The sequence below is a fragment of the Zea mays genome, chromosome 5 (genome assembly GCF_902167145.1).
Source record: "Zea mays cultivar B73 chromosome 5, Zm-B73-REFERENCE-NAM-5.0, whole genome shotgun sequence".
NCBI classification, from domain to species: domain Eukaryota; kingdom Viridiplantae; phylum Streptophyta; class Magnoliopsida; order Poales; family Poaceae; genus Zea; species Zea mays.
In genome coordinates, this window is record NC_050100.1 from 20230429 (window position 1) to 20243828 (window position 13400).

The following is a 13400-nucleotide window of genomic DNA, read 5'->3' on the forward strand; positions in this document are numbered from 1 at the left end:
ACGTTGACCTCCCTGTCGACGCGTGGGAAAGCTCCTCCTCCTCCCTCCTCCGGCTGATGAGGTTGTCGCGGTTCATCTGGTCCTTCCCTTGGCGGAGGAGGAGGTAGAGGTTGGAAGGGTCGGTCGTGCCCAACGGAGTGCTTGAAGTCCCGGCAGTTGCGAAGAGTGTGGCGCATGTCCTTGTGGTATGGGCACTGGGCGTCGAGGATGTCGTCCAGCGTGCGCTCGCCTCCGCGAGGTCCTCCTCGGGCGCGAGAGGCAGGTGGTCCGGCGGCGTGTACTTCTTCGCGAGGCCTCTTCTCCCAGCGTTTGTCGGGTGGCTGGTTCGCGTCGCGTCGTGGTGCTGCCGGTGCGGGCTTTGCTCCTCCGATGAGGTCCTGAGCTCGCTCGTCGGCGGTGATGTAGAGGTCGGCTTCCCGGAACAGCTCCTCGGAAGTAGTCGGCGCCTTCTGTAGTATGGCTTGGACAAAAGCCGAGTCGTTGGATCCTCTATAGAAGTCCTCAATCACGGCCGCCTCCGTGACCTCGGGGATGCGATTTCTCATGGTTTGGAACCTTTTGAGGTACGACCGGAGAGTCTCATCCCCCCGGCGCTTGATGGATTTGAGGTCCCACGGTTGCGCTGGCTTGTCGGAGAGGGACTGGAAGTTGGCGGTAAAGCGTCGACTGAAGTCTCCCCAGTCGTCGATGCAGTGTCGGGGTAGATGTCGTAGCCACTGTAGCGCATCTTGCCCAAGGACGATGGGCAGATACGCGGTCATAACGTCCTCGGATGCTCCGGCAGCCCGAGCAGCGGTGGTGTAGACGGCTAGCCAACCCCCTAGATCCTGCTTAGGCTCATATTTGTCGACATTGGATACCTTGAAGTTGGGAGGCCATTGGATGGCCCTAAGGCGCGGAGTAAGAGCGGACACTCCGCACGTGTCCTCCTGTCGTCGGGGACGATGTCTGTCCCGGGGAGGGGAGTCGTGATTGTGGTTCCTCGACCGTCCCCGAGTGGTTCCGCCAGTTGAGGCTGTTGCTGACTCAGTCCTGGTGGCCTGGCTCTGAGTCGGGATGCCATGATCCTGGTCGTACTCCTCCCGACGGCGAATCTCGTTCTCATGCCGCCGTTCGCGCGAAGCATTGATGGAGCTTCGCGCGTCTCGGCGGCTGTTGATGGCATGTCGTAGATCGTTCGGCGGGTGAGCAAGCGGTAGAAGATGGTTGGCTGCCTGGGTGAACAGGCGTCGGTATCCCTCGATGTCGGGAGTCCGAGGAAGTCCATCAGCTATCCGAGCTAGTACTCCTCCGACTTCGCTTGGCGTGTTCATAGCTCGAGCGAAGTCGGGATTCAGGTTGCGCCCGAAGAGCGGATTCTCCCGGCGTTGCCTCGCGTCTTGCTCGGCCTGTTCCTGAGCCCGCCGGCGATCACGTCGTCGGGAGTTCCTTTGTTCTCTGAAGACGCGTTCTTCCGGAGTTTCTCCTATCTCCGAGACCTCGTCTCGCGAGACTGGCTGCTCCGGATCCCGTTCTCCGGCCGCGTGATGTCGTCGAACATTCCTGCGCCGGTTCCTCCGTCGGCGGGATTCTCGTTGAGGCGGTTCTTCTCCGGGTGCGGTCGGCTCGTCGTCAGAGACGGTGGGCGACTCTACTCTCCCGATGTAGAGGACGTCGGGGTAGAATGGTGCTGCTGTCGTGGCGACTTTCTTTCCGTTCTCTTTTGAGGCCAGAGGAACGGAAAGAACGACTTGTTTTTCCCTGGTCTCCTTCTTCCTCGCGATCCGTGTCCATTCTTTTGTCGGGGAAGTAGACAGCGGAGTCTTCCGGGTCAGCGAACTCTCAGCCCCCGGCTTTCCGAAGACGATCTTTTTCCGAAGAGCCGGAGGTTGCACCCCTCCGGCATTTTCGGGGTTTGTTGGAGGAGACTTCTTTTCCGGCGGATCCGCGATACGGTGTAGAATTCCCTCTCCATCCGCTACAGATGAGATTGTCCCAAAGCAGAATACGGATCCGGGACGCATGGTGATCTTGCTGTTGAAGGTGACGGCCATTGAGCTAGCTTGGATCGTCGACACACCCCTACCTGGCGCGCCAGCTGTCGGTGTTTTGGGTCCGATCGCACACCCGGGGTTGCCCCTCAAGGTGTTTTTAGGAGTAGGACGGTGTCGACGACTGTAGCAAAATGGTTCGTGCCGATCGCACGAGGGACAGTGGACAAGATTTACAGGTTCGGGCCGCTTAGAGATGCGTAACACCCTACGTCCTGGTGAGTATGTGTACGTGGTTACAAGAGGGCTCTCTGGATTGAAAACACAGAGAGTTGAGGTAGGTGGCTAAGTAAGATAGGGTCGATCGTTCTGAAGGGGTGCCCCCTAGGCCTTATATACTCGACCGTGGGGCAGTACATGTGGATATGATAACAACAAGTAGCTAAAAAGCGGTGAACCTCTTGAGTTTATCCCTACGTAACCCTCGCCGACTTATCCTCGCATGGCTCCGTTGCATGGGGGCTTCAGAGCGGGAAAGTCGGGTCTCTGTTGCGATTTACTTGCTCGACGTCGTGGGCCACCCGAGCTTGCACCAATCCGGTATCACGTCGCTTCGCCTTGTTGGTTGTCTCTCCCCAGGCCCACGAAAGAATGACCTTACGATTTATTGGGCCTTTGGGCCTTTCGTGAGGTCTTTTACTCCTTTAGTGGACCCGGGGGATATCTATCCCCCACACTTCGCTAGAATAGCAAATCATTCTGACCCGTGGGACCCACCGCATTGTGGGGCTCTAAGTGTATATATAGAGACCTGTGTCGTGAGTATTTTTCGTGCTATCTAGCTGCCTATACTGTGCATGCCATTTTAACCTTCTTTGCTTTCTCGAGCTCGATTAACTTTTGAGCTTCGGCATTTGTCCAACCATCGTCTAAATGGCTAAGGAGAAGAAGATCACTGACTCCGCACTGGCCGGGTTTTACGAAGCTATGGAGAAGACCAACACGGAGAAAATCACCAATGAGATGTTGGCTGGGTTATCTGAAAACTCCAACGATAGTGAGAGTTTTGACATAAAAAGTGAAAATGAAGATGTCGAAAATCGGCCATGGAGGCCAAGCCATGTTGTTTTTGGAAAGTCGACTATTAAGCAAGGGCAAATCGAAGCGATGAAAGGCAGATACTTTCGTGATATTTCTATTGTGAGGGCTGGAGGGGAGAGTATCGTTCCTCTTCCCGAAGCTAATGAAGTGGTGGTTTTCAGAAGCTTCATGAAAGCCAGACTTCGGTTCCCCCTGGATAAGATATTGGTCGAAGTTCTAAAAACTTTTGAAATATATCTTCATCAATTTATCAAAGTTGGGTTTTTTATATGGGCCATGAGGAGTCAAGGGTTAGAACCATATGCTAGGTGCTTTTGTAATATTCACGAGTTGTCTTACCAGACGAAAGGGACTGGGAAAGAGCAATACCACAACAACTTCGGCTGCTACAGCTTCGTACCCCGCTCTGAGGCCAGTTATCCTATGCCCACGTTTCGGAAAAGGTGGCCAAGCTCTTGGATGTAGTAATGGTTTTATGTGAAGAATGACCTGAATCAGAGGGAGGATGTGAAAGGGATTATTCAACGCCCTATATGGTCTCGCTTCGGCATTAGGAGGCCACCCATTGCACTTGGGAATGATGTGCAAGCATGCGAGGCAGCTTTCAACACAGTATGCACCTATATTGGCATAAGAGACTTGGTCCAAGAGAATATTGCTTACAGAGTGTGTCCCCTTGCAAGTGGATGGAAAATGCCGAAGGAGGCTGACGCTGGCTCTAGTCAAAATGGCTTGGTCTATCTCAAGTATACATTTCGATACAGAAGCCAATTTGATGAACCAAACGATGACTGGCTAGATGATATAGAGGCAACTAGTGATGAGCTGCTTGGAGCCTACTCGAAGGCTCAAGACGAAGCTATGACGGTCGCCTTCGGCACTCAAGGGAGAAAGAGGTTAAACAAGGTATTTGATGTTATCAGGTTTGTTTACCCTAATTATCGTTTTCCTGTTCGAAAACAATGGAGAAAAATGAAAACTGGTGCTTCGGCATTCTCTAGTGCGTCGAAGGCGAAGAAAGTGAAGGTCTTGACACGTAGACTGAGACACATTGAGACGGTCGATGTGCCAAGGCTTATTGAAGGTGCAGAGACTGCCCCATCTGCCATAGAATTAGGTCATGTCATGCCAATTAAAACTAGTACAAATCCAGCCGAAGAGACGAAATCAGAGAAGGCAGCGAAACAGCTGAAGGTACTGAGCCGAGCAACTACAACAGAACTGCCGAAGCCATAAAGCGTTTCCACGGTGACTCCGAGAAAAAGGAGAATGGCTAGTGTGTTGGACGCTGTTTTGGAATCTGTAAAGACATCAGCTCCTGCCTTTGCCGAAGCTCCTAGCGAACAAATTAAGGAAGCAAGAGAAGCTTCTGCTGCGAGCGCGGCCAACGCTCCTGCCGAAGCTGGATCTTCGGAAATTGCGCCGATAGTACTGGTGGAAGAGAGTGCTCCTGAGAAATCTAAATCTCCTGCTCCCGAAGTACCTCATAAAGAGCTAGAATTAATTATTCCACATGCTTCGGGAAAGGAGCTATCTTCAAAGCAGATTGCCGAAGTAGAGCATTATGCCAGGGACCTAAAGTACCCGCGAGGGTCCTTGGTATATGGAGGGGATGACGAAGAGGATTTCCTCTATTGTCTTCCCGATAATAAGGAAATCAACGTCTGTCGCAAGATGATGAACAATATGGGATTTTTGAAGCTCGAGTTCGGTTTATCTGCCATGACAAAGGGATCAACTTGCGGACAACCTTGCTTTAAATAGCTTGAAGGTTTGCAAATTTTGGCTTCGTGTTTTAGTTCTTTCTGAACTGTTATCCAGTAGTTCTTGCATTTGTTGCTTGCTTTTTTGCTCTATTTTGCAGGGTCTAATCCTGAGCAAAGCTTTGAAGGCCCAAAAGTAAGCCGAAGACGAGAGTTACAAAATGGCACTTAGTAATCTCCGATCGAAGGTTATAACTTTGAGGAATGAAGCTAGGGATGGCAACGGGTCGGATTCGGATCGGGTATAATAAATATCCGCCCGCCACCGTACCCGTGGGTATTAGCCATACCCGCCCGCCGCTATACCCGCGGGTAAAAATTGTACCCGTACCCGTACCCGTCAGGTATTGAGCGGGTATCGGGTATCCGTGGGTACATATATCTATATATATATCTAAAAATATAGAAAAATTCCAAAAAATATAATCATAACCAGCAAAAAATTCTAGAAAACTTATGTGTACAGGGAACACTTCAAACAAGTCTTCATGAATTATGTGTCAACACAGGCATACAGAACATAATATGGGAACACTTCAAGTCTTCATGATACATGCTCACTAGTTTTTTAGTTTTTACGGATATCCACGGGTAACCCACGGGCGACAAAAAATATCCATACCCGACCTGGTTTTAACACGGGTCGGGTACGGGTAAGACCCGCGGGTACAAATTCGTACCCGAACCCACGGGTAAAATTGCCATCCCTAAATGAAGCTCTCGGTAAAGATAAGATTTTGTTGTCCCTAGTGGAAAAGCTGAAGTCTAGTGAAGCCAAGATATCTGCTCAAGCCGAAGTTCACGAGGCCGAAGTGCAAGATCTAAAGAGAAAGGTTACTGAAGCAACCAAAAATTTGAAGTTGAAGTGGTGAAGCATGAGATATGCGAAATCGAAAGATCAATAGCGCAAAAGAATGCCGATGAGCTTCGGGCCGCCAAAGAAAAATGTTATGAGATATCCATGGAATGCGAAAAAAATCTAAAGAGCACTTTTGCTAAAGTTTGAGCCTTCTCCTCTGAGCAAAAAATCATCTACGGTGACCCTGATGGAGTTATCTAGTGGATCAGTGGCGAGGATGAAGCTTTTGAAGAGATTCTTAGTGATAGAGGGGATTTTTGCACCTTCGCCGGTGCCTTGGGCTGCATCAATTCTGGAAAAGGTCGGCTGTGATCAAGTGAAGGTTGTAGTTCAGCCAGAATTTGCTTTCTCAGCCGACGACATAAAAAACCCTTCAGCCAAAGATTCTGCGCTAAGTGGGAAAATTTACTCTGAGGTATGGCTGAAGGGCGGACGAGAAGTCGCCGATGAGCCATCAGAAGAAAAGAAAAGGAAACTCATGATGCTTCAGAAGAGGCAAGAAGGGTTGAAGAAGCTGTCGAGCGGGCTAGACTTATAGGTATGCATTTGTTGTGGTTTAGCTTCGTAATCTGTTTTAGCTTCAGAACTAACAAACATATACTACGGTGCAACTGAACTATCTCCCCCTCCAAAGCCATACGACCCAGAAGTCGACCCATTCCTGAAGGAAGCGCTCGAGACTATTAGAATTGCCAATGAAGTTGTTGACGAAGCTGTCAACAAGCTGTTAAACGAGGCTGCCGAGAAGGTCCTCAATGAAGACTAGAACTGTCTTGCAAGAAACACTTTTAAACAATTTGCGTGTAGATTGATGTAATATATTTCTTTGTGATGCATGAAACTTCCGTACATACCATTTTTGAGCCGCTGGCGAAAAAAACAACTTCCCTTCTTTTCATGCTTCACGAAGAAAAAGATTTCCCTTCTGTTGATTCAATACTGAGTATTTTGCCACGGTTGTTGCATAATAATACTGCTGACAAAGATTCCCCTCCTGTGTAAAAATATATCTGCCGAAGGCATATCTTGTGCTACATCACATTCTTTCATGACCCGACAGGTATTGTCGAAGGAGCAATTTTCCTTCTTCTCCATGACTTTTTGCTAATGCAAAAATGATGTATGATATGATGCTATGCGACATGATATGATGGTATGATGCAAAATGATGTTTACGCCGAAGATAAAAACTCACACAAATACACACCCAGACTCTGCATCCCCTTAGGAACGACTTTGGAGTCTCTTCACCTTTTACTTAGGTGGTATTTCAGCTCTGCATTCCCTTAGGAACGACTTTGGAGCTAAGCTCTGCATCTCCCTAGGAACGACTTTGGAGCTTCTTCACCTTTGACTTAGGTGGCATTTAAGCTATGCATCCCCTTAGGAACGACTTTGGAGCTTCTTCACTTTTCACTTAGGTGGTAACTTAGCTCTGCATTCCCTTAGGAACGACTTTGGAGCTTCTTGATTCGTTCTTGTTACACTCGATGGTGTAACCACAGGCGTATTACATAAGGCCAAAGGTTAAACCTTCTTGTCTTGTCTTTTTGGAAGAAAATATAAAGGCAAAAAGGGTAAAGATACATTGGATTAGGGCACTTTTTGGCCGAAACGGTGTGCCACCTTCAGTATATATGCCTCGACTCCGGCACAGTGCTATTGACTGTGCGAGCTTCGAACTCCTCCTGAATGTCCCGCAGTTGTTGAGCCTGACGATGCCCTTCTGGCTGTTGGTTATGAACCAAAGCATGTGCCAGTGGTGGCGGTGGTGGCAACTGAGCCCAGGAGGCTTGGGAGTGACTCGCCGAATCAACAGAAGTCGTACGCTGTTGGTTGCCCACATACTCCAGAATATATGGAGAATAGCATGAAGCAGTATGCAAGACCTGCTTCGGCGGGTTCTGCCGTGCTTCGGCTTCAGCGATTTCCTTCTATTTCTAGATCGTGACTTGGCACGTCCTTGTCGTGTGTCCCTTATCTTCCCCATAAAATAGGCAGAACAATCTTCTTGGATGATTACCATATCTTCCTCTGAAGCTTCTGCCCCGTCTACCTCTTGGAGCTGGTGGCCTGAAAGAGCTTTGTTGTGCCCTTGATGGTTGGGAGTTGTGCTGTTGCCCTTGGGTATGATTTCCCCTATCGTTGCATGAGCTAGGATTATGTATCGTCCTGACATGACTAGGGTGGAGTTTTCCTCCGAAGCCCCTGGTCATCTCGGAGTATCTATAGGCTTCTTCCCTTCTCTGCTAAAAGTTGTTGTCGGCTCTGATGTACTCGTCCATTTTTTGGAGAAGCTTCTCCAAGGTTTGTGGTGGCTTCCTTGTAAAATATTGTGTCATTGGTCCGGGTCTGTGCCCCTTGATCATGGCTTCAATGACAATCTCATTGGGCACTGTAGGCGCCTGAGCTCTCAGTCGCAAGAACCTTCGGACATACGCATGCAAGTACTCCTCATGGTCATGCGTACACTAGAACAGAGCTTGGGCAGTAAGTGGCTTCGTCTGGAAACCTTGGAAACTGGTGACTAGCATATCCTTCAACTTCTGACATGAAGTAATTGTTCCTGGTCGAAGAGAAGAATACCATGTTTGATCCACACTTCTGAGTGCCATGACGAAGGACTTCGCCATAGCATCAGTGTTTCCCCCATATGAGGATTTGGTTGCTTCGTATCTCATTAGGAACTGCTTCAGATCTGAGTGCCCATCATATATGGGGAGCTGTGGTGGCTTGTAAGATGGTTGCCACGGGGTAGCCTGCAACTCTGCTGCTAGAGGAGAAGCATCATCAAAAGCAAAGTTATCATGATAAAAGTCATCGTACCATTCATCATCATTGATTAGGCTTTCCTAACGAAGCTCCCTGTGTTGGGGCCTTCGATCTTGGTCATCCTGCGTAAGGTGACACATTTCTTCGACAACTTTGTCGATCTTCTTCTGAAGGTCGGCTAGCCAAAGAATTTTTTTCTCTTCCTTTGTACTTGCTAGTGAATAGTCTCCAAGTACCTGATCTCCCGGTCCAACTCCTCCTCCTGAGGTGTTGGGCTGGTAGCCTTTCTCTTCTGGCTCCTAGCTTCTCGTAGGGAGAGTGTCTCCTGATTTGTGTCCAGTGGCTGTAGGGCAGCCCCTGGCGCTCTTGTCTTCTTCGGTGGCATGACGAAGGTGGATGCTTGCCGAAGGTGGTCGTTCGAGTTCACCGGAGGTGGGTGCCAATGTTGGTTCTTGTTCTCAAATGTTGTGAATTAAGAACAAGGCAACACAATCGTTAATTATTACGGACCTTCGTCTTCCGAAGCATTATCTTCGCATGAGTATAATGCTCATCAGACGAAGGTCAAGAAGGGCATACCTTCATCATTTAATATATGAATAGAAATGCAAAAGGATGAAGATAGTAATTGCATCTTGTTAATCCATTCACATTTGTATCCTATAAAACATGTATGAATATCAACAGAATTCATATTACATTGATACATTCAGCTTGCTCGAAGGTGAAGACGCAAAAGAGTGACTATCATTTAGCGTGAACAGTACCGTGCTACTGTTTATCTATTTATAGGCATGAGACGCAGCCCGAGTAAAAGTACATTTATGTCCCTGACATCTATTTATAATCATAAAATGAATCATTAAGGACTAAATAGTCTTTTTCCTCTTTCGGTCTACATCATATTTGGTCTTCATCACCATATTAAGTCGAAGCTCTTCGACTACAGCTTCGGCGGCCATTCTTATCACCTTAGGGTTACATCTTCACATCGTATGTCTTTGCCATGAGAGAAGCCTCCTGTAATAATCCATATACTAAAAACATATGGCCAATCACGTTTTTAGGACTTTCGGAACAGAAAGTCCCCCAACAATAATGATGACATTCGTGTAAATTTAAACAAGCATTCAAATATTTCAAAAAAGAGCTCCAATAGTCCATCATGATTTATAATTTGGTAGCCAATTCGATATTGAAAGTTTGGCCCTAAATAAGCTTGAAACAAACATCAAAAAACAATGGACATTATTCGTGAAGATGTCCTGCGGCACACTTGGCCGCTCGATCTATTTGGTATAGGTCGACCAGGTGTTTTTCTGTGCGACAAGTGCGAGACCAATGGCCTGTACATCCACACCTGAAGCATTTCTGCTGCATCATTGCCTTCTGATAGAGGGCCACGAGGTGTTTTGCCGTGCGACAATTTCCGGCGAGATGGCCCTTGCATCCGCACTTTAAGCAAAATAGGCGTCGCTTTCCTTTGTGGTTGAAGCTGCCCTTGTTTCTGTTGTCGTCGTCTCCAGGTAGCCCTCTTGCAGCTAATCCACCGTCTCTCCCTTCGCCGGGACTGGTCCACGACCTCTGAGTAGCAGCGTCCTGTGCTTCAGGCACAGGTTGAGAGTTGTCCGTCGGACGGCCGCCATGGTTTTTTGAAGACCATTCCTGCTGTTCTTCCGGTGAAGAAGTCGGCTCACGCTCGGGCATGTGCTGCTGCTGGAGCACATGCTTGCCGACATTCGGGGAAGCATTGGTCTCCAAAGGACCAGTGTCTTTCCGCCTGCTGCTAGCCGGCACAAGGTTAGTGGCCGTGGCCGGGAAACCTTGTCGGACAACGGCGGCGCTATGACGCGCGCTGACCGTCTGAGCCACGGCGCCGGCGCGCACGGGGGACGACTGAGCGAGTCCGTTGCCTCCACATGGAGGAAATGGACTCACGTCACTGGCGTCCTGCTGCGAGCCAGCTGCCAGTGGTGCTCGTCGAGTAGCGTGCGAGGCCGTTGCGTCGTCGCGCGTGGCAGCTGGCACGCCGCCGGCGCTCGTCGGGGCCGGGGCGCTAGCCTGCACAAGGATAGGGGGGGAGTCGCGGGTCACGGTGGTGGGTGAGCTTTCGCGCATGGTGGCGCCCGCAGCAGCGGCTACCTGCGTCATCGCGGTGGCAGCGTCAGCGCCGGTGCCGGCCTGTGGCCTGTGCGGCTGTGCATGGCCATTGCTACAAACTAGAGGAAGCGGACTTACCTTGCCGTCCTGCTCGGACTTGATGACTTGTATTTGATATGCATTCATGGCGGCCATTGACGCGTCCTCTTTGATGAGCACCTGCGGCATCTCCTCTAGTTGCGCTATCTCCATCTCGACGTCGGGCCCCTCACCCTGGCTACTAGCGTACGAGGCGTGGGGCATCGTGGCAGGGGACTCGTGCTCGTGCCGAATGCCACTGGCCTTGAAGATGGGAATGGGATCTGCATCCACCTCCGCTGTGGCTGTTGTGACGGCCGTGATCGGGAGGCCACTGCCGCTGCCGGGGGCAGGGCGACGCAGGCTCACCTTGTCTTCACCGCCATCATGAGAGGGGATGTTCTTGGCGACCACCGAATCGTGTTGCACAACCTCCTGCACGGCGTGTTGCATCTGCACCTTTTGGCTGGCAGCCTCCACCTCCTGACTGGGCACCTTCTTCCGCTTCTTGCTCTTCTCCAGATCCCTGCCGGTGACAGCCGCCGCGGACGCTGCCGCGTCAGAGGCTGGGATGAGGCGGCGCGGACGACTTCGTAGCAGGCTAATGGAGTTCGGGACTCCAGCGACCCGCACAAGGTTCGTGGCGCTCGTGGCATCGCGCCGCGCCGTGGCTGGCACAGGTTCAGGGAGCTCCGGCTGCACAATGGCGACCTTGCTGACGGGATCTACCTGATCTGTAGCGTCCGTTCTCGCGTTGGCCTCCGCCGCGAGCCCATTGTCGTCGTCACCTGGAGGAACCGGCACCAACACCTTGCGGTTGCTGTCGTGCGACGGAGACGTCTCCTTCTTCACCGCTGCATCCTCCTGGATCTTTCGCGACCGCATCTCTGCTTGGCCCTCCTCCTGCGTCTGCGTCGTAGGCGTCGCCATGTGGACTTCCTCCGCCTCCTGAGTAAACGCCTTCCTTTTCCTTCCCTCCTCGACGTGGACACCGGTGGCAATCGGCGCGGAGACGACGGCGGCGGGAGCTGGAGCACGAGATTTAGGTGGGGCGGGTTCGAACGTCACGAGAGTCCGAAGCTTGTGGTGGACGTCGCCGTCGTCTGTGGCTGGAGGCGACGAGACGGCGGGCATAATATGGGCAGGGGCAGGACATGTTTTTTCAAGGACCCGCACCTCCTGGCCGACGTCGCCGACGGTGACAGGCAGCAGTGACATTGCGGCCGGAGCGGGGCCAAGTGCTTGGGCAGGGTTGTGGATGCCGCCGTCGTCTGTGACTGGAGACGACAAGACGGCGGGCATAATGGGGGCGGGGGCAGGACGTGGAGTTTCAAGTACCCGAACCTGGCCGACGTCGCCGCCGGTGACGGGCAGCAGGGACATCGCGGCCGGTGCGGGGGCAAGTGCTGGGGCAGGCATAGACTTTTCGTGATCCCGGTGGTGTCGGAGGGTAGCGGAGTACTGGAAAGAGGAGATGTATGTGTCAAGATCCTCCCAGCGTAAGGGGAGCGGCCTCGGGGAGCAGGCGACTAGGCGGTCGAAAGTCTCCCGCAGGCGCCGCTTTTTTGCCGGGAGCGCGGCGGTGACCGCCTCCAGTTCACACATCTCCATGACCGCCGGCGAGCGATCGAGATCCAGAAGCGAAAGAAGAGAAGGAGGGTAGGGGGGCAGGAGAGCGGCGGCGCCTCGCGAGTCCATTGCGGACTCCACGATTTCATCCGTTTGACGGTTTCGAATCGTGGGGCGAAACCGAAGGACGCCTCTGGGGGAGGGGACTTCTGCCAGCGTTTTATATAGATCGTGGACGAGAAGAGTCCGAGCGGGCCGATAACAGAGCTGGGCCGATAACGTTGCTTGTACGTTTTCTTTTGTGAATATATGGCCCTGTTTGGTACAGCTACTGCTTTTTGAAAAAGCAGCTTATCTGATAAACTGGTAAAAAGCAGCTTCTGCTTGTTGGCTGCTTTTAGTTTATTTTAAGAAGCAGCTGAACTGATAAGCTGCTGCAGAAGTTGTCTGTTTGGCAGAACTTCGACTTAAATTTTTGAAGAAGCTGAAAATAAGCTGTGCCAAACAGGGCCTATATCTCCAATAAATTCTAAAAATATAGCTTCCAATACTTGAGTATTAGGATCTTCCTATAAATCTTACCAAACATAATTCTTTACTCCAACATCTCCTTTTTTTTCTAAAAATTGTTTGATTTGGTTATTATGGACTCACGCGCATCGTTATGCTAACGCAGGAAATAATAACGAGCAGACATGAAGGGCTGGTTTAGACACTCTATTTTTACAAGGTAAAATAAACTGACACGAGCGCCAAGGAATTGAAAAGGTGAAATGATGCTAGCGGAGAATAAAAAGGTGCAGGAGTGTCACACCCGGATTTTAGGGCACCAAGACTCGGGCGCGAACATAATCAACAGGCGTGCTGGGACCAAATCTCACACATATCATAAATAATGGCACATGATCGAATGTCACATCTTTATTACATAACAGGAGTTCTATACAAAATAAATAAATAATCTCTACTAATCCTTAAGGGTGGAAGGAGGACGTCCACCACTGCACGGTGCCCCCGCCCGTGCCCCCGCCCGCCTGATGCACGCCTGCCTTGCCCCTGCCCACGTGTCCCCTCCGCGCGCCCGCAGACCCCGCCTCCGTCCTAGCCCCCGTCGCCGCAACGACATTGGCGGCGTCCTCCCCGCGCCGGCAGCCCTCGCCCCGTGACCATGACCCTGCCCCCGTCCTC

The 13400-nt window shown here is 51.1% G+C and overlaps 1 protein-coding gene across 1 annotated transcript; it reads right to left on the reverse strand.

The window, feature by feature from the left end:
- Window positions 1-9613: 9613 nt before the first annotated feature.
- LOC100381544 (uncharacterized) lies at window positions 9614-12393 on the reverse strand. The gene is made up of 2 exons (NM_001174372.1): window positions 10704-12393; window positions 9614-10607 (listed from the first exon to the last, which is right to left on the reverse strand). Exons 1-2 carry the CDS (start codon window positions 12339-12341, stop codon window positions 9714-9716), a joined length of 2532 nt encoding a protein of 843 aa, NP_001167843.1. The 5' UTR covers window positions 12342-12393; the 3' UTR covers window positions 9614-9713.
- Window positions 12394-13400: the final 1007 nt, after the last annotated feature.